The following is a 20,758-nucleotide window of genomic DNA, read 5'->3' as shown; positions in this document are numbered from 1 at the left end:
CAAGTCCACGACTCTTAGGATTTTCACCTAGAGTCCTCAAGTCTGGGATTTCGCCCAAAGTTCTCGACCCACCAAGACTTCGCCCAGTCTCCCGGACCAAGATTTCATTGTCTAACCGCAGCTAGGACTTTCTATAACCTAGGGTTACCACCCCCTAGGACTTAGGGTTACCTCCCCTTGCTTATAATTCACTAGGACTTTTGCCTAAGAACAATTAGAACTTTCTTGCAAACTCATTCACACTTGTTAGACAACAAGTAACCTTAACTTTGAACTCCTTGTCATTATCAAAATACAGGTTCGATAGTCTGGTACTCCCTGCACCAACAAAGATCACGTCTAGAGACATTGAGCTCAACTATGTTGAGTCCAAGTCAAACCTGGTTGATATTTTCACTAAGTCGCTACCAGAATCTAAATTCAGCAATATATGAAGAAAATTGGGAATGTGCGTGACAGACTAAAACTACTATTTTCAAAATAATCTTTCAAATGGTTTGTAGATTCTAGGAAAATTTCTTTACTTATATTTTTCAAAAATTTCCATTTACTTAGTATTTCAAAATTAATTTTGGCCTTAGACTAGATCAAATCCTTAAAAAACATGTTCCTATAATTCTAGGTATCAAGCATCTCACAAACACACAAGGTGTACCTTGATTGTGTATTCCAAAACGCTGAGATACATAGGCAAATTGCTTGGACTTAAAATATTTATATCAGTGCATCAACACAGGTTTAGGCAAGAAACACTAATATTACAGTGATCAGGTTAAGTAATCCATCTTAGTCAAACACTAAATGGATACATTTACTTAACTTGACTAACCAAGTGAATATTATTATCTTCTGATAGTCAGTTAGTAACAAACTGTGTTGTTAGAGGCGCAAGGCGCACCGAGGCGCAAAGGGCTCATAGAGCCTGAGGCGTGAGGCGCGCCTGAGGCGCGCGCCTCTTAAACATGAGGTTGATGACTACTAAACTATTGACACACTTATAAAATATGTCAAATATGATAACTATTAATATTCCACACACATCAATATCAAATATAACAAGTAAAACAACACATGATAAAATTAATAAAAGTTTCAAACTTTCAAGTTTCGACTTTCTAATTTAAACTAACAAAGTTCATCAAAACAAGCGTAATAAGTCAAATTAATCATCAAGCTCAAGATCATCCTCATTGTATTCTTCTTCTTCTTCTTTATCTTCATCTTCTTCAAATTCAATTTCTTCTTCTTCTTCTTCTTCTTCTTCATCTCTAAGTCTTAGAGATGAGTGTCTCATAGAGGAAGATGAATTTCCCTTCTCGACTTGTTTAGGTCTAACATGTGAACTAGAGGTCATGGATGCAATATTTTTTCCTCTAGTACAATATTCAGGCTCTTCAGCTCCACTAGCCCTAGCAACGACATCCCATGTCAAGTCAGCACCTTCAAAAACCAACTCATCTTCTTCATTATCACTTTCTCCATCCATTCTACCCATCAACCATTCATTACTATCATCAATATCTGTCAAAGAGATGAGGTCAATCTTATCACGTGCGTCATACCGAAGTTTTAAGGCACAATTGTATTTCACAAATACCAAATCATTTAAGCGCTGCTGAGCTAGCATATTCCTTTTTTTGCTGTGAATCTACAAAATGTCAAAAATCACAATAAGTATAATAAAATAACAAAGAAAATTTTCTACTTATAAAAGTAACATACTAATAATATTACATTTATATTTATTACATACCTGCTCAAATACACTCCAATTGCGCTCACAACCAGAAGCACTACAAGTGAGGCTAAGCACTTTAATAGCAAACTTTTGCAATTCTGGGGTATTTGCTCCGTAGCATTCCCACCATTCTGCTGGAGATAATGCTCTTCTATGTTTAATTGTCACATTCCTCCCAAATAGCCCTTCTGTCTTTCGATATATAGAGAGCTGGGCAGTGATTTTATCTTGCTCGGCAGCGTTTGAAACCAATCTCTCCATAGTTTCAAACAAACCATTCACCACTTCTCCACAGATATTTGAATCTGTGTATGAATAAAAATATTCTGGATTTAAATAATGTCCTGCAGCATGCAAAGGCCAATGAAGTTGGCATTCCCATCTCTTATCAATGATCTCAGACACTTCTTTGTATTTATCTTCTTTCTCCTTAAAGGCCTTCATAATTATTTCTTTTGCCCTATCCATAGCCTCATAAATATAGCTCATTGCAGGTTTTCTTTCGCCATCAACAGTCTCAGAACACGGACTAAAGGATCATATATCTTTAAAATATGCACAATATTGCTCCAAAATCTAAGTGTCATGGTGATTTTAGTTACCTTCTTCCCTACCGCTTCTTTTGTCCATTTACTCTCTGTCCAATCCTTTGAAATGAACATTTTTCTTAAATTTTGCTTCAGTAGATGTATCGTTTCAAGAGTGAGAAAAGCAGTAGCAAATCTTGCGATACCCGCCCGACAAAGCTCTTTTTGTTTTGTGAATTGCCTCGACATATTTACCATGCCGGGGCGAACATAAATGTAAGCATTCACACTCATTGCCTTCTTCAATGTTGCTTTAAAATCAGACAATTTCCCAATATCTTCTAAGATCAAGTCGATGCAATGAGCAACACAAGAAGTCCAACACAAGTGTGGCCTTTTTGCTTCTAATAATTTTCCTATAAAAGAAGTTAGAAAACTAGATAATTTTAACATATATAAGAAAAAGCATAATGATAAGAAAAAATTAAATAAATTTTTACCAGCAAGCACATTGTTACTTGCACTATCCGTTACAACTTGAATAACATTTACTTCTCCTACACACTCCACAAATCGATCAAGCAACTGAAATATTTTCTCTCCAGTTTTTGCATAATCAGAAGCATCAACCGATTCGATGAAAACTGAACCTTTAGGAGAATTCACTAAAAAATAAATCAATGTCCTCTGTCTTTTGTCTGTCCACCCATCTGCCATCAAACTACAACCATACTTTGCCCATTCTGTTTCACACGACTTAACGTAATCATTAGTCACATTATCAACAGCCTTTTTTAGAAAAGGAGCCCGCACCTCATGATAACTAGGTCCTTTTAGACCTACATCATATTGGTCAACCAAGTCCAACATCATTTTGAAGCTTGAATAGTTAACGGCATTAAAAGGAATTGTCGCATCATACATCCACTCAGTTATAGCCATACAAGTTTTTTCCCTCAATTCTTTCTTGTATGCCTCATTTATCATAGTTTGCCTCTCTTTACCCTTTCTACTTTCAACATTTTTTTGCACATTAGGAGCAAAATACGTATCCATTAGACATATTTGTCTTGGCCTTTTTTTGCATATTCACTGATCTACAACTTGTACTTGTACTTATAGGCGGTACAACTTTAGTTCCAATATCATCCATATCAATATCATCACCAAGAGGGTCTACATCCTCAAAGTCTAATGTCACAAGTTTAGAAAGATTGCTTTTCTCCACCTTTTTCTCCATGAAATTTTTTATTTCTTCACGTACATGAGGCGGACATTTCTTACAAGTCGTAGTATTTCGAAACCCTCCAACAAGATGTTGTTTTGCACGATAGATACCTCCTTTTGTAACTTTTTGACAAAAGTTACAAATCAAATCATTTTTGTTATTCGGATTAACTCTTTGAAAATAATTCCATGTCGGATCTTTTGAAAAAACAAAAAAAGAAGAGAAGGAGCGAAGCGAAGAAGCGAAGAAAATTACAAAAGAAGAAGATGAGAAGAAGAAGATGAAGTGAAGAATAGAAAAACAAAAAAAAAAATGGAAAAAACGCATACTTGGGCAACGACGGAAGCAACTCAGCAGCGGCGGCGACAGTGGAGGATGGCGCGATTCTTCTGCAAGATTTCTTCTTCTCCTTCCATTATTTTCTTCTTTCCTTTTCTTCTCCGTGCCCTAATTCCAAACCAAATTAGGTTTGAAATGTTTTTTTGGTTAGAAATCATGAACGGGAAGGATCGCACGATGCCCTTCGATCGCGCGATGCGCTTCGATCGCGCCTTCTGTGAGGCGCGAAAGCGCCCTAGGCGTGCCCAGGCGCGCCTAGGTGTGCGCCTGGCGAACAGCGCCCACCTCGCGCTGTAGAAGGCGCTTTTCTCGGCACCTCGTGCGCCTGACGCCTCAGGCGCGCCTTTAACAACTCAGGTAACAAATGATTAAACATTTAAAGACAATTTTTAGGTGAATATTTTCCTTAAATAATATCAGGTTCAAGGGAGGATAGTTGAAGACTAATTTCAAAAATGTATTTCGAAACATCTTAAAATTCTATTTTTCAAGTTGACAATTGTGTTTGAAAACTGTGTTGAAAACTCTTTTGAAAATCTTTACTTAAATTTTTCTAAAATAACTTAGGATATTCTGGTTTAAAATTTTTGAAAATATTTCTAAGCTAAAAATTCTAGTTTTTGAAAATATTTCTAAGTTAAAAATCTTAGTTTAAAGTTTTTAGAAAAAATTCTAAGTTAAAAACTCTGGTTTAAAGTTTTTAAAAATATCTCTAAAACGGTCGGGAATGGTCAGGATGTACGATTCCTGATTGGTTGAAGACCGGATGTGTAATTCTGACAAGTTGAGATATTCAATTTCTAACAGGTTGAAGTCTAGATGTGAAATTCTAGCAAGGATCAGGATGTACGATTATCGATTGGAGAAGACTGGATGTGCGATTCCGGTAGGTCGGGATGTGCGATCCCCAATTGGAGAATACTGAATGTGCGATTCCAGTAGATCGAGATGTTTGATTCCAGAACTCTAGATGTTTAATTCCGGAGGTAACTCTACACCTGGTAAGTAGAGGTAAGTCACTGGAGGAGAGTGACTAAATGATGACCCATCCCCGTTCGAAGGGATAGTAAGCGTCGGTCCAATTTAGGTACATTTCAGAAACCTAAATTGAGACTCTGACTAGATCCTGCTTTCGGGGAGACAAAATATAATTACTAGTTCTTATTATTATTGTGCTAATATTGTCTTGCATGTTATTAGACTAGCACTTTTTTGCACGGCAAAAGAAGCACAAAAGACCTTAAGTGAACAGTGTCCAACGCGCCTTCCATGGTATAGAAGGCGCCTTTGCACTGTTCATGGAAGGATCCTTTAGTGCCATGGAAAGTGCCTTCCTCAGGATAAAAATTAGATTTCGTCGCAAATAAGAAGCAAGAAATTTGGGATCAAACTTCGCAGGTTGGAGGGGCCTCCAAGACTATGGAAGGCACCTTCCACACCCATTATAAGGATATCTCGACCAAGCTTCAAACAACAACTTTCATACTAGCTTTTACGAGTCTATTCGGCTTTTCGACTACTCCGGCTTACTGCTTCCGCCCGACTACCGTCGAGAAGACATCTAAACACCGAGCTCGAGTTGACTATCTACAAAAGTGTTTTGTAACGATAATTTAATTACTATACTTAATTTTTATAAGCAGAAAGTGTAACTTGTTACACTCTTCCAATTCTCATGTATTTGATTCCCTCTTCCAATGGTTCCGGAGAAGATTTTTAGTAGATTATCCATCGATAGGTCTGCGAAACCTGAGTCTTGGAGTTGGAGTCGCCGAAGGCTTTGAAGCAAGTAAAATCAACCGTGTCTTTTACTTTATTTATCTTTTCTATTTTATTTGTATTTCCACTGCACACTTTTTTTTTTTAATTGAAAAAGTCAATTTTCTAAAACGACGTGATTCACCCCCCCCCCCCTTCTCCCTCCTCACGTGCATATCGATCCAACACTAAGCAATTAGTTCCAGCAATGCCACATCTAAAAAAGATACAAAAGAACTTAGCCTACAAACAACAATAGAAAATCATGTTCAACGAGAAAAGAAACTCTAACATAAGAAAATTGAAAGAAAAATGTCAATCAATCAAAAAAGATTATAGCTTTTTGTAGAAGATGCCCCATCTTATGAGCAAGTGGTAAAACAAATCCACCAAGGAAAAGGTCAACATGCAAGCAAATATCATATTTAGTTGCTAACTCTTCGAGTTCCTGGAGACAAATAACCAAACAATAAATTCCATAGGTAACCATACATGAAAAATTAAGGACATTCAATTTTCCATGGAGTCAAATAGAAAAACACTAAAGAATGTAAGAAATCAACTAAGCACACTTGCCACAAAATAACCCAATGTGGGAAGTGTAGAACCAACAATCTGTCAGACGAGAAGAGCATTTAGGAATGCAACCTACTAAATAGGTTGTATGCACGTAAAATAAACCAGAAAGGAATATACCAGTTATTGGGTACACATTGTAGTAATCTAAATGTGATCGAATACTTCACTTCACACTTGGCTAACTCATCTTAAAGCTTCTACTGTGCACCAAAAAATATACCTCTTACAAAAAAAATGAAAGCCATAGTAAGGAAAGAAAAAAATGAAAAAAAAAAATAAATAAAGTAAAAGAAGGGAAGGGAAGCGTACTTCAAGGCCATAGACGGTGAAGAATTGGCCGGCAGAGCCACCACCATTGTGGTTCTGTCGCGTAGGGCATTCGAGCATTTGGAAGAGGAAGAGGCCGAATTCATTCGTTCTCGATGGCAACGAGAAGAGGGTTTGGGGAGTAAGATCGATCGAGGGATTGGACACTAGGCGGAGCTCGAGTTCAAGGGCAATGACGGGGCGACGTGCAACAAGAGCGCCATGTCAGAATGGCGGGATTGACCAAGGAGAGGAAGGATTCCGACATCTCGACCCCAAGGTAGAGGGAGTGAAGGTTTTGGTGGTGAATGTGGTTTTGTCGGAGAAGAGAGGAAGAGAGAACGCGGCAGAGGCATGTGTCAACGAAGTTTTAGGTTTAGGCCAGGGTAAACAAATTAAGGTATAAAATTAACTTCAGTAAAACGGTACTATTAAAAGCGGGTCTGCGTGCGGTTAATATTTTATTTTAACCGTATATATACTTTATATAGATAATATTTACCTTTACAGCGTGTTTTTTTTATGTCGTCGTTTATATAAATATAATAATATTAATAACGTGTGTTCTGTTATTCTGTATATTAGTAATATTAAATTTTAATAGCACATTATACGCATAGTAGAAAAAATTACTATTCATAGTGCATTTAATTGGATGTGTCCTAAAATTTATTATTAACGACTTTAACTATGCACAGCAGATGACGCGCTGCGAAAAATCAAATTTATTATAATTTCTCATTTTTAATTTCACAATTTTTACATGTTTTCGACTCCAATTCTTTACACTTTTGACTTCCTCTTCCGAGTTCCAACTATAATGAGAGGAAGCCGAGGGCAAGAACGAGGACGAGGGCGAGGAGGTTCATCATCTCAATCTCGGAGGGACAAGGAAATAGTAAATCTGAACATTTAATCTATCGATGATGAGACCTAGTAATTTCTGAATCCGACTTCAACACCCAAAATACAAGAAAATACTTATGCAATTAGTTCTAAGGTTTGGGAAGTTCCTCTTTTAAAATCTTCTATTTTTACTAAATATTTTAACAAAATCACTCTTCCGTCGGAAAATTACGTGCAAAATATAAGAACTACAATGCTTCTTATAAATTCAAAGCCAACGGCGACTATAGAGTCATTGAAACTACATGTAAAAGTGAAGCACCGGATAGAATTTGGAATTAACTGTGCTCAAGCACAATTATCTAGATTTTCTACTAGCGGAAGTAGTGATTCTAGCTTATTTTTTATTCTGATAATAAATTAAGATAAACATTAGTTAGATTTGTTTATGTAAAACATCTTTCATTTACTTTTGGATCTAAATGCACTTTTGAAGATTTTTATAAAGAATCTCTTAATTCACCTGCTAAATGTATTCCTATTGTTGGTACAGATTACACTAACGGTCTAACTCAGATTTTGATGAATGACAAAGTAAGTTAAGTTAGAATTAATGTGATCTAACGATATACCTAAGTGTGCAAGAGAAGTCCAGATAGGTCAATGAGCTAACCAGATATCTGGTAAGAAATCCAACTAGGTCGACGGGCTGACTAGATAGCTGGTACGAAGTCTAGCTCAACAGGCTAACCGGATAGCTGCCATGAAGTCTAGACAGGTCGACGGGCTGACCGGATGTCTGACAAAGCGGTAAGTTAAGGTAAGTCACTGGAGGAGAGTGACTTGATGAGGATGCGTTCCCTGTTTGAGGGAACAGTAAGTGTCGATCCAATTTAGATCCATTTGAAAAATCTAAGTTAAAATCTTGAATAGATTCTGGTCTCGAGGATACATAATTTAATTACTACTCTTGACTATAATTGTGCTAACACTTGTTTTACAGGGTAATATAAGTTCTATTGTCTCAAACTAACTTCATTTTGCAGGAAATAAAGGCTACTGGAAAAGTTGGTCAGGACACCTGGAAGGGATCCAGGCGTCTGGAGGGGTCCGAGCGTCCGAAAGTGGTGCCGAGCGTCCGGAATGCCTAAAATCTATCTTATCGCTAGCTTAGAGCGCGTTGATTGGGTGGCTGACGTCATGGTCCAAGCCCCCGGAAGAGATCTAAGCGCCCAAAAATTGCCTATATAAGTAGCCTTCTACTAGGAGCACAACAAATAACTTCTCTCTGTAACTGCTTTCTTGTGCACTGCTTCAAAAACGCTCCTGCGACGCTGTGAAGCTTCTCCGACAATCTGCGACTCAGTTTTTATTTTCCTTGTTGTCGGTAACCTCATTTTATAGTGTTTGCACTTATTGTGTAACTCTTTTGCTAACTATTAGTGGATTGCCCAATGAAAGCATTTTCATGTGCGGACCTTGGAATAGGAGTCAATGAAGGCTCCGAACCAAATAAAACTTGGTGTGTTAGTATTGTTTTCGTTATTATTTTCCGTTGCGTACTTTGAATTGATAATGATTTTTCAACGATAGTTATTCATCCCCACCCCCCTAGCGTTCTTTTCGATCCAACCCATATAACTATATTTATAAAAATAATTAAAAGATTAGTAAAATAAGGGGGAGAATTGCTTAAAAATTTTAGTAAATTAAATAATAAAGTTGCTTTATGCTCCAATATTTAGAATGATCATTAGCAAACATATTTATATATGGAGTGATTTGTCATTGAATCAATAACTCCTAGAATATCCAAAAAAGATTGTTCTTGATAAATCACATAATATTTACAATATCTTATAGTTATTATATTTAATTTAGAATAATATAGATTAATTCATTAAATATTTTAAATATCATTTAATAGTGCTAGTTTTAATACCGCTAGTATTGAAAAATTTAAATTTATATGTCAACCTGTTATTAGTGATTTATTTTTTCATATTCATTGTATTTGTCATGTTTTAAATTTATATGTTCAAGATAAATTAAGAATTTTAACAAATCCTATTGAACCAATTAAAAATGTTATTTTCTATTTATGGCAACATCCCTATATAATACAATAACGGAGTAAATTTTATAAAATTAATGGAATGTAGTGTATCACTATGTTGGAATTCAGGATATCAATTGTTACAATATTTATTTCAATATAGAGAATTATTATATTTATTTTTTACATAAAATATTTATAATGCTAATATATATTTATTTTCAAATGAATTTTTATCATCTTGTATATTAGCAATAAAAATGGAATGGATTTTTTTTTTTCATATTCCTGAGAATTATTTAGTTACAATTGCTTTAGAACCTAAATATAAATTAGAAGTTTTACCAGAAATATTATGTTTGTATTATGACGCTTTAATTCTATTTAAAAAATCTTATTCGCCTCCTAATCCAAATAATATTATATATAGTATTATAAATTATTTATATAATATTTATAAAGAATATAATATAAAATATGAAATACAACCTAATATTTTTAAAATACAAAATACTAGCGGTAGTAATTTAAAACTTTCAAAAGCATAAATTTTATTAAAAGAATGGATGAAATGTCTATAAGGATCCTCAAGTCTCACACAGAAACTTAAGAATTATTTGACTATTTTTTTTTAAATGAAGCAGATAGCAAAGTAGATTTCAATATCCTAAAGTAGTAGTCACAGAAAACTCAAATATTTTTTGTCCTCTCTATGGTTACGAAAGAAATTTTTATTTGTCCAGTGTTAACAGTTGTTATGGAATAAACGTTCTGTACCTATAGTAACATATTAGATGAACAACGATCAATTTTGTCTCCCGACTTGTTAAAAGCCTAATCATTACTTAATGATTTGTCCAAAGCCAAAAAAAGAATTCAATGCAACTTTCAGATAACAAAATAGAAGAATTTGATACCAAATGAACAAATTCTACAGGAATAGAAAATGAAAGTGAGTAACAACGTCACTTCATAAGGTGAAAGGGTAAAAAGGTAAGAGAACTATATGAGTTTTGAATTCCCTATGCTCTAAGGAGATACGTAAGTAACTTAAATAAGTGCAAGTCCTTTTTTTTAATGATTTTTTAATTTTTTTTAATATAATAATTTTGAATTGTAACGAACCGTGAATCATGATAAACTATGAACCAATAGTTCCAAACTATAAGTCGTAACCGTCTTAGACGGTTAAAGTTAAGGGTTAACCCCCAAAAACCGTAAAGCTATCGATTACGAACCTTCATAGATTACAAACTGAGGTCGGATCTAGATAGGTATAACCACCCTTGCTTGACTTCCGACATACTTGGGCTCCGAGGTCGACGCCATTGCACGTAACCCTGACCTTAAACAAGCCCAACCCGCATTTCGAAATCACAGCTTCATGTAGGAACCAAGCTCAATCAGCACATTAGAGACGGAGGCGGGGCCCCTCAGCCACCCACTGCACCTCTTCATCCTTTAATTTGTAATACCAAATTATTTACTCTTTAATTTTTAATATAAATTTTAAATAATTTTTTCTTACAAATAAAAATTAAAAAAAAAATAAAAAAGGTGAGATTGAACCAAAGTTGGAAACGCCAACCCATCCAACGCTGAAGCCCCAAGCGCCAGCGGCGATTGAACTTTGAAGCTTTCGTCCGAAACACCGAAGCCCCAAGTGTTCAATTGAAGCTTCATCTGAAATGTCAAAGCCCCAAGCGAAGATTGAAGCTTCATCCAAAATGGTGAGGAGGAAAAAAAATTAGAAACCCTAGATCAATTTTTGTATCTATTTTTTCGATTGGAGCTTCACTCAAAATAATAATTTTTATATCTATTTTTTGATCTTACAAATTATATTATAATGATTAAAGTAGTTTTTTTTTGTTATTTTTGTTGCAACCGAAGATGCTATTAAAATTTTTGAAATTGTACATGTTGTTTCTCTTCTGTGTGTGAGTTATTTTAAATTATAGTTTTATTTTGGAATGGTAGGTAGTATTCTATTTTTATATAAGTTGTTTTATATTATAGTTTTATTTTAATATTTTTCATTATAGTAAGTTAAATTATCATTATTTTTTATTAAAAATTAGAATATATGTGTCTAAATAGAAATATTATTATTTCACATATTTATAAAATATATTGTTTTATACTTACGATCTAAAAAAATTTCGTCCCCATCGTATAAGATTTCCTGACTGTCCTTGAGCACGGAGTTGTGCCTCATCGGAGATCCGGCCAGTTCCTCCACAGCTTTCCAATACACAGCATCGAATGTTCGCCAGCTTCAGTTTTGCGACGGGCGGCGCCACATGCGGGAGGCACGGGAAGGAGGGGGAGGGGGTGGAGTCTGAGAGAGAGAGACGAAGAGGGATGTGAGAGGAGGGATGGCGGCGGAGCCGGGGCATAGAAGGGAACATCTGCACAACACGGCCTCCGTTCATGGATCAAGGGAAAGACGATCCATTCCGGTGGCCAGAAATCACGATTAGGGTTTAAAGACACCTTTTTCTTTTTCAAACAATTAGACTAAATATTTTTGATAGTAATTTTAAAGGTCCACTGACTCTTAGCATGTCTGTATTCCACGATGCTGTCTGGGTTCTCCTCGATACGAATCCACGAACACTCGATGCATCTTGAAGTTTTCAGGCTTCGGATTAGGTGAAAGGAAAATGAAGAACACACGTTGCTTATATAGTCTGAATTTTCGCTGATTTTTTATGTATGTTCTCAGCAATTGTTCTGTTTTAGGAATTTGCATGTCGGTGACACTCTTTCTGGAAGTCGGGCTACGGTCGTTCTCTTGTTTGGAGATGCACGCACGGTGATCTGTAAGGAGAGAGAATGGGGATGGTATTTACACTTTGTAATGTATGTCATACACCATCTTCTTGGCATTATAAACTATGATAACCTTGATATGTATTGCTAATTCAGGGGAAAAAAAGTTCTCTTTGAGCGTTTTTTTAGCCAGCCAAATGCTAAAGACAGGGATGTCTGTTGATTATGACATATGCAATGGCAAATGGAAGAATGGGATGGCTTGCGCCATCGTCATAAATAGCCTTCTGAAAACAGGAATATACGAAATGCAGTTAAGCTTCAGCAGAGGGAATCTATACCGTCGATCCTTATGTCGCAAGGTCAAACTTGAGTGATGACTTGAGTGATGTATCGTCCATTGATGGCAAAAACAGAACTTATATCATTCATTAAAAAATTTATACCTCCTAGTAATGAGTTATTTTCATACACATTATTTCGTCACCGGAAATTGATATGTTTAGACTCCATTGTCTCATATGATTACTGCGTAGGCACAACACTAGTATACTTACTTTTTTTAGTTCACACTAAATTCGTGATACCTCGAGGGGGAAATGATTTTGTAATCAATCCTAAACTACACTAACTCAAGTTCAGTCAATGATCCAGTTCAACGCCTGGTTTAATATACACTGCTAGGTTGTATCAATCGGTCCAATTTAAGGGAAAAAACAATCGGAGAACCTAAAACAGTTCCTGATATAAAATCCAGTCTGTTGGCAATTATTTAGTTTCAATCATCATATGACACTATCATTGAGAATGTAAAAAGTCCTTGGGCATTCAGTTTCAATCGTCCTAGAACCCAACACTACAAGAAAATTCAAAATAAACATTACCAGTACCAATCATAAAAGAGTTCAATTGAGGATCAAAACGTCTTACGAAATAAGATTGCCTGTCATTCAAAGGCCCACTGATTCTCCCTTCGAACTTCTTCCTCTTCCTCTGGAGTAAAGTCATTTTTTATGTTAAATGTTTTGCGGATTTCTTCAGGAGTCTTTCCCTTGATCATATCAGCCACAGTTTGGCAAGTCAAATCGAGAAGCCCTTTTATATTCAGGTAGTTTGCAGCCTGAAAATACAGAACACAATTAAAATCAGAAAAAAAAATACAGAGATAATAGCCAAGGTGGTTGCTTGGCGACCTACTCACCAAGTCATTGTGAAGCAGTTAATTGGGAGAGAAAAATTTACAAAAGGTTTCATCTTAGGATGCAGTTAAATAAAAGAATAAATTCAGGTGTGTGCATCTTCACATGAATCCAAATAAACAATCAAAGCCAACACCTTTGCATACTATATAAAAGGAGAAGAATAGCTACATTCATAGAAGACAAAATTGTACCTCATTACTTGTTTGGCCAGTAATGCTTAAAAGTACTCAATCAATCGCAAAATCCTATCAGGTGGAACTCTAACAGCAATTGTACCTCATACTTGTTTGGTAAGTGATGCTTAAAAGTAGGAACTACTATAATTTATTGATGTATGAATCATGTTTGATTTTCTTTTAATTTGAATTTATCATAGTTCAACATACCCAGGCCGCTCTTGATTTCATTAATGATCTGCAAGTAAATTTAGACAAGCTGGATACTATGAACAGCCCCTCAAACTGGACAAGCATGAGAAAGTGACAGCAGGAGACTAATGAGATGCTGGACCTAAATGGAAAAAAAATGCAACTAATACAGATGGCAAATGAACAATTATGGAGGACATCTATCAAACATCCAAAGTGATCAAGGTTGATAAGAATGGAAAATTATGCACGAGACAAATGTGAAAAAAGAACATTTTTCAAGAACGCCAACAAAAACAAAATGATTGGCAATCATTTGAACATCATTTAAAGGCTCAAGCCATGTGCTGATCAAGAAGGGTGAAACACTTTGTTCCACCTGCTGACTGGCATACAAAATCTAGAAATTGTCAACATCTTCCTCAACACTCAAACATTTCTCCGCTTCCATTGCGGCTTCCTCCTCCGCATCAAAACCAAAATCCTAACTTCGTCAACTCCAATGTTGGCTCCATTGCAAGTAGGCTTCCTCACCTCCTATTCCTCATCTTCCTTTTCCTTCGACGCCAGCATTCTTCCTCCTCTCCTTCATCTTCCTTTAACACTAGCACCATCTTTCTCCTCGGCACACCTCCAACACCAATCTGACTCCAACTCTTCTTCCTCTTCCTAAGGCATAGGTGTCCCTTTTCCTCCTTCGGCACACCTCTGACCCTCCTACTCTCCTTCCTCTTCCTCCAACTTCGGTGCCCCCTACACCTTCAGCACAACTCTAACACCAATATCGGCATATTGGCGACATTGTCTTCAGCCATTTGGGGATTGAAATCCTGGCTTGGTTCAAGAATTCAATCCTTACATTAAACCTTTAAATTGAATATGAATAACTAAGAGATCATCATTAAGTAATTCAGGCACGGCTAAAATTGTTGGCCAATACCAAGTGATATCCTAGTAGGTAATATGCCCACCGCTGCCAACAAGCATAAAACAATGTATACTTAAAATGATAGATTATTAAAAGCCATATTAAGAAATTCAATTTGTTGTTAAAAAATATGACAAACCGATGCTCAACAAAAAATTACCAGGATCTCTTGAATAAATTTTTCTTTATTTTTTAAATTCAATTCAGTTTAGGCCTATTACATTGAGTTAGCTTTTAAAACATTTTTCAATATAATTTTTTGAAAAAAAATATATTCAGTTAAATATTTGAATTTTATTTATTAAAAATACATTTGGATTGACCAGACATGACCAAGTCTGAAACTCAACATAAAACATGGGGTATAATCTATGTTACTTGAAGTATTAAGTGATTCAACAGGGAAAAGGTCACATTGCTTGAGGAAATCACAAGAGCCTTGTTAGTGTGAATGTGTTGTAATTACTAAAGTAAGATCCTGTTTAGTTATTTTAGAATAATGGAAATCACCAGTCAAGACTACAAACAAACAGGTATAGATCAAACAAAATGATAAAAAAAATAGAGCAACATGTATTTTCAAATCTCTCAGTCCAAACATAGAATAACTAAAGCTAAATAACAATGAAACTATATTTTAATTTGGTAATAAGGGTTGCAGACTCAAATAAAAAAATAAAACAAGAAAGACCAATTACAATGAAACACCTATATATTAAGTCAAATCTCAGAATGAAAATAAAACATATTGTATGACCTAGGTGACACACTGTCTCAGTAGAAAACTAATTTATGCAGGCATGTCAAATTTCCTAGAATTGGCTTTTTTTAATCTAACATCCTAGCATGTACTGCCTATTATATTACTCTTGGAACTGTTATTGTACAACAACCTCGCTTTCACATAGTTAATTGCAATGAATTATTCCCTCGACAATCACAAACCAAATTTTGTATTAAATACATTACAGCTACAGCCAGTAAAAACAGGTTGTCAAGGCAAAGAAACTCTCTTAACCTTTGTTTTGTGTACTAATGTTCTGATCTACTTGGAAACTTTTTAATACTGCTTCTGTATAGGAGGTTATGGCATTTAACTATATTAGATTCCAACTAATTACATTTTTCATTGATTCCCCAATAGTGCATTATGTTTGAGGTTTAAAATGACAATGCATGCAATTGCAATAGATCTAGTGCACTGTGCACATGCAGTATTTGAGTACACATGCTTAGGCATATAAGCATGAGATATCATATTTGATTATGGTTGTATAGTAGTTAGGTATTTCAATCTAAATGTAGCATACGTTCAACAATTTCAAATTTTATATAGCAGTTACTTAACCTCCTCAAGTCTTACATAAACATGTAAGGGTGAGCCACTAGTGTTACAAATGCGGCAGCATAATCTTAGATATCAAAACATGTCAGAAACACATTTCAAATGATCATGTTATTCTAATTGAAGGCAACAGTTGTATCCATAAGAAATAATTACAAAGCCTCTAGAACTATCAAACTTTATAACCAGATGTGAAAAAAAATAAAACTAATTGTCACATTCACTTCTCTGTTCATATCATTAGGATGCTAGATTAAACAAAAACATTGTATATAATGAAGATAAAATTACATCAATCATTAGTGAGAGATATGCGTGAAATGGACTTCAAAACTAACAAATCTTAGCTGTCACTGTTTCATAGTAGTGATCTCGTTCTCATCTAAAATTTAAAAGGACCAAGTATCACAACATAAGTCTATAGAGCAGAGAAAAAGTTCAATTTCATGCAGCAAATACTTGGCCTCCTTCAAGTAATATATTACAGACAGGTGAACCACTAGTGGTACAGAAGCAGCAAAAAAAAATAAGCCCTCAAGAACTATTAAACTTCATAAATATTCAGAAATTAAAAAAAAAACAAATTACATATAAAGGAACGCTTGCACTCACTTTTCCATTCATATCATATCTCATGCAGTTATTCACATTCATCACATTTATTTTTCTAAATAAATCTATTTCACTAAGATGCTGGATTAAACAAAAATATAGTATATAAAATTTCCTGCATCGTTATTGAAAGACATGGATGAAATGGATTTCAAAATTAAGAAAGTCTTGCTACCATAATTTATCAAGGTTATATAATTTATCAAGGTTATGTAGTCATATATCATAGTTGGTTTATTTGGCTGATAATTAATGCTCTTGAAACTATTATTTCCATCAAGATTACGGATCACAAGAGATCAATAAGTATACGCAAACGCAGGTCACAGAGGTGCATCTCTGAGTTCTTCAATTAACGAGCGACACGTATCTATCAATGAATGCAAGAAGAAGCAATGAAGAAGAGGAAACGGCCAGAGATCTCACCAGTATAAGATCAAATAGGGTGGCCTGATCGACCTTAACAAACTCTGAATCCCAAGACTTGAGATCTTCGTCAAGCCGGGAGGCGTCATCGGTTGTCTTCGAGGCAGTAGCGACGGAGACTTCGACGTGCTTCTTGCAATACTCGATAACTTTCGATAGGATTTTCGAGGTGACGTTTGGCAGAGGAATGCCGTTGTCGGCGCAATCGTCCTCGATCATGTGCTTGATGGTCTGCGATTCCATGGCTACCGCCTCGTCGACTTCGAATACCTCACCGTCGGAGCTCCTCAGCGTGATCGCCTTCGCCATGGAGGTAGCGATGAGGCGCCTGTCCCGTAAAGTAAGGGGAAAGGAAGAGCCGATGAAACCCTAGACGCGGAGTACCGTGGTTTAATAAGCTTTCTTACAGAATTAGGTGTCCTTGTAAACTTTTATGGAAATTTTTCATTTTGCTCAACCACGTGTAGGTTTATTTGTTAAGAGGCCATCCAAATTTTAAAATAATCAAAAGTAACTTTAAACTAGTTTATTTTTTAAGAGACCATTCGAATTTCAAAATAATCAAAATAATTTCAAACTTTACACTGCTGTTTATTTGACAGAATACTCATTTTCTAACCAAAAATAATAATATTGTAGTTAAATGAAAAGAGTAACAATTTTTCTATTTGCGATTACAAAATTTTATTTCTTCTAAAAGGACACTTCATCTCACCTCTCTTTTTTTTAAAAAAAAAAACTAAAATATTATCAAAGTATTTTTTCGAAGTCTAAAATTTTATTATTTTAACAAATAAAAACAAAAATAAAATAAAATTGTTCAAGCGACATTGAGTCGGGCTCCACTGAACAGAGATTCAGATGCTCTAGTGTGATTGTAACATTGAGAAACATTTACAAATTCAGCAAATAAAAGCATATAATCCCTTTAGTGGGTCTCATCTGGAATTCCCTTTCTGTCGGAGAGAACCGTCCCAAAACCATGCATGTGCGTCTCTGGTTCCAAGCACGTGAACGGTCTATCTTTCCAATCTTTTAAAAACTAACCCTTAATCTTAATATTTTTCTTATCATTAATTATAAGATAGTTAACTCTATGTTTCCAATTAAATTGAGGATGAATATGATTGAAATTTGAGAATTAAAAGATAAAAGTAAATGAGAAATGATGTAGAAAAAAAAATAAAATGGATTAAAATATGCACAGATTTAAGGAATAATTGTCATTAATAAAAAGAGTCAAATTATTCATAATACCGCATATAATTCATAATTTATATCTCGATTAATACTAGATATAATTCATAATAATTTTGATATTATACATCTCAATTAATGATGCATATAATATTAATATATAAATTATTCTACCACAACACACGCATGAACTCCGACCGCAGAGCTGTAATGATGATCCGGAATGCTCTTTCCGTCGGATGAAAACCATCCCAAAACAAATACTTATGCGTCTCTGATTCTGGGCACGTACACGGGCTAAACTCATTACAAAAAATTGAAGCTTCCAATTCTCCAGTCCCACAACATCCTCTTGTCGTTACCTCAAACCCTAAGAATCATTAATATTACCAAAAACAAAAAACAAAAGAACACAAATCATAAAGTAAAATTAAGATGATAATAAAAGTCATCCATGCAGTTACTCTTTACCATAATCCGAGCCATGTTGAATGAGATCCATCACGGTATCGTAGATGTTCAAGTAAATGATCCGAGCTCCGAAAAGATCCACATTGAGTTGCTCTAAGCTCCTGGATAGCTCAAGGTTGAACAAGGTGGAAGCTTGATTGTAAGTCTCGACACAGTCTCTATTCTCTCCTCCGCCGACGGTCCTCGCCGCTGGCACACAGCCCAGGGGAGGCACTCCTGCTACGACAATCCTTCGAGCTCCCAATTTGTATAATTCCTGAATCAATATTGATAAATACAACGTCATTAATTATATTCATAGAGCTAATTAACTGGCAACTACTCGTACTGTGTCAAATATATATATAGATAGATACGTTTACGAAGCTGCCGGCGGCATTAACCAGGTAGTTGATGTAAGAAGGCAGATCGAAGGTCCTTTGTCTAATAGTGGAAAAGAAGTATGTGGTCAAGATATCGTTGTTCCCAGAGAATATCACATGAGGACTTTCTCTTATTATGGCATCTGCCGCTGCTTCACCTGCAATGGCTATCAACTTTCTCTTATACTCTTTGTACATCTCCAGTTGATCCCACAACGAGAAGACTTTCTATGTATATAAGATGAAAATGATGTTAAAATGCATGTCTTTGGTTTTTGTTTTTGGCGATCGATATATATGATCTTGTCTTCTGTGTAAGTTGAATATATGTAGCGCAGCATGCACCTACCGGCACTGTAGCTGTGAGATTATCGAAGCCTGAAGCAGCAGATGCAAAGCTTACTCCAGTGAGCAGCTCTTGGTTCTCCAAGTCAGGAGCACGGTAAGGGGGCAAAAGATCTTTAATTCTGAGCAATGAAACTGCAATAGAATAGAGATGATGAGATGATAAGGAGAGATCGGAGCAGTGGCGGATGGAAATGCAGAGTGAATTGATGATCTCCTGATCACCTATGATATCTGGAGGGATTCTTCCATTGCTGAACCTTCCTGTTGGTTCGTGTCCTGGGAAGTCCCTGCCGTAAGGAGGGAAGTTGGCCCTGGCCGGTGTGATGAGCATGTTGTTGTTTCCTGGATCGACGATGGAGTCGCCGAAGACGAGCACGGCAGGGATTGGTGGACGTTCTTGAGATATAGTGATTGGAATTCGAAACAGAATTAGGAACAGAATGACAACAATAATGCTGGGGAGTACGTAATTCGTTTGATACATGGATGATGAATCACTAGGGGAGATGGGTTCTTGAAGGCTCTAGTGCATATATGATAAGGTTAATTGGACTAGTAGCCTTGATTTAAGGAGCTTAAAAATAACAAACGTAGATGAATTTTAGTTGGTCGTCATTTAATGTGAAAGAGAACTCACGGGCATTAATATGCACACACTGTTAGGTGGAAGTTGAAGTGTTCGTATTTTCTTATTAATTAGTGATTAGTAGTGACCAGTGACCACTTCAGTTTCTGATCCGTGTCCAACACTGGATCACAATTTCGAGTTTGAGATGCTCTATTTCCAATTATTGCTCTCGACAATATGTAGTGTTGCGGTCCCTCTCACGTTTTATATACATCGAGCACCCGAATGTCCTATCTAAGCATCTTGATTCACTTTTTATTTGAATTGAGACCCTCAGATAGGCCTCTGGACGTCCAGATATGTGAGGGATCGTTCAGGAGTATGTAGGATAAGGATGTACAAATTAAAAAATTTGTATATATAGAGAGAAAGATTTGATACTCTACACACATTTACTTTATACATTCCTAGGTGTCTCTCACATGTCCAGCGCCCAGATGCCTTGCCTAGGTGCCCCGATTCCTTTTTTTGAGTCGGGGCTCCAGGGCGCCTGGACACGGACGTTTGGACCTGTGAGGGTCGTCCATGAGTATTTTTTGACGTCCCGATTCACTTTTGTGAATAAGGATGCTGGACTTTCGGATGCCCAAACCGTAAAATGTTGTATATGAATGTGCATGATAAAGATGTGTAATATATATATATATATATATATATTTTGAATTCAATGTATTTTCTCTGATTATTTTTTGGAGAATGATCTATTGTACTAATTAAGT

General features: G+C 35.8%; 3 protein-coding genes across 3 annotated transcripts; all 3 read right to left on the bottom strand.

The window, feature by feature from the left end:
* Positions 1-1,514: 1,514 nt before the first annotated feature.
* On the bottom strand, positions 1,515-2,206 carry LOC122005764. Its single transcript, XM_042560954.1, has 3 exons — positions 1,754-2,206; positions 1,563-1,648; positions 1,515-1,521 (listed from the first exon to the last, which is right to left on the bottom strand). Exons 1-3 carry the CDS (start codon positions 2,204-2,206, stop codon positions 1,515-1,517), a joined length of 546 nt encoding a protein of 181 aa, XP_042416888.1.
* Positions 2,207-12,894: 10,688 nt separating this feature from the next.
* Positions 12,895-17,440, bottom strand: LOC122038162 (SKP1-like protein 1). The gene is made up of 2 exons (XM_042597792.1): positions 17,034-17,440; positions 12,895-13,272 (listed from the first exon to the last, which is right to left on the bottom strand). The coding sequence occupies exons 1-2, from the start codon at positions 17,340-17,342 to the stop codon at positions 13,099-13,101; spliced, it is 483 nt and encodes a 160-aa protein (XP_042453726.1). The 5' UTR covers positions 17,343-17,440; the 3' UTR covers positions 12,895-13,098.
* Positions 17,441-18,361: 921 nt separating this feature from the next.
* Positions 18,362-19,945, bottom strand: LOC122011702 (GDSL esterase/lipase At5g42170-like). Its single transcript, XM_042568073.1, has 5 exons — positions 19,634-19,945; positions 19,413-19,543; positions 19,058-19,291; positions 18,702-18,957; positions 18,362-18,600 (listed from the first exon to the last, which is right to left on the bottom strand). The coding sequence occupies exons 1-5, from the start codon at positions 19,893-19,895 to the stop codon at positions 18,401-18,403; spliced, it is 1,083 nt and encodes a 360-aa protein (XP_042424007.1). The 5' UTR covers positions 19,896-19,945; the 3' UTR covers positions 18,362-18,400.
* Between the last annotated feature and the right edge of the window lie 813 nt (positions 19,946-20,758).

Source organism: Zingiber officinale, chromosome 1A (assembly GCF_018446385.1).
Source record: "Zingiber officinale cultivar Zhangliang chromosome 1A, Zo_v1.1, whole genome shotgun sequence".
NCBI lineage: Eukaryota > Viridiplantae > Streptophyta > Magnoliopsida > Zingiberales > Zingiberaceae > Zingiber > Zingiber officinale.
Note: the sequence above shows the minus strand (reverse complement) of the source record. Positions and strands in the feature narration are given on the sequence as shown.

What these genes read in the sequence shown, in the direction of transcription:
- LOC122005764 (XM_042560954.1), bottom strand. Translation starts at nt 2,206, where the DNA reads ATGGATAGGGCAAAAGAAATAATTATGAAGGCCTTTAAGGAGAAAGAA. An exon ending in ATTGGAGTGTATTTGAGCAG is followed by an intron (nt 1,649 to 1,753) that starts GTATGTAATAAA and finishes GACATTTTGTAG; the next exon opens with ATTCACAGCAAAAAAAGGAA.
- LOC122038162 (XM_042597792.1), bottom strand. Translation starts at nt 17,342, where the DNA reads ATGGCGAAGGCGATCACGCTGAGGAGCTCCGACGGTGAGGTATTCGAA. An exon ending in CCCTATTTGATCTTATACTG is followed by an intron (nt 13,273 to 17,033) that starts GTGAGATCTCTG and finishes CTGTATTTTCAG; the next exon opens with GCTGCAAACTACCTGAATAT.
- LOC122011702 (XM_042568073.1), bottom strand. Translation starts at nt 19,895, where the DNA reads ATGTATCAAACGAATTACGTACTCCCCAGCATTATTGTTGTCATTCTG. An exon ending in AATCCCTCCAGATATCATAG is followed by an intron (nt 19,544 to 19,633) that starts GTGATCAGGAGA and finishes ATTCTATTGCAG; the next exon opens with TTTCATTGCTCAGAATTAAA. An exon ending in ATCTCACAGCTACAGTGCCG is followed by an intron (nt 19,292 to 19,412) that starts GTAGGTGCATGC and finishes TTATATACATAG; the next exon opens with AAAGTCTTCTCGTTGTGGGA.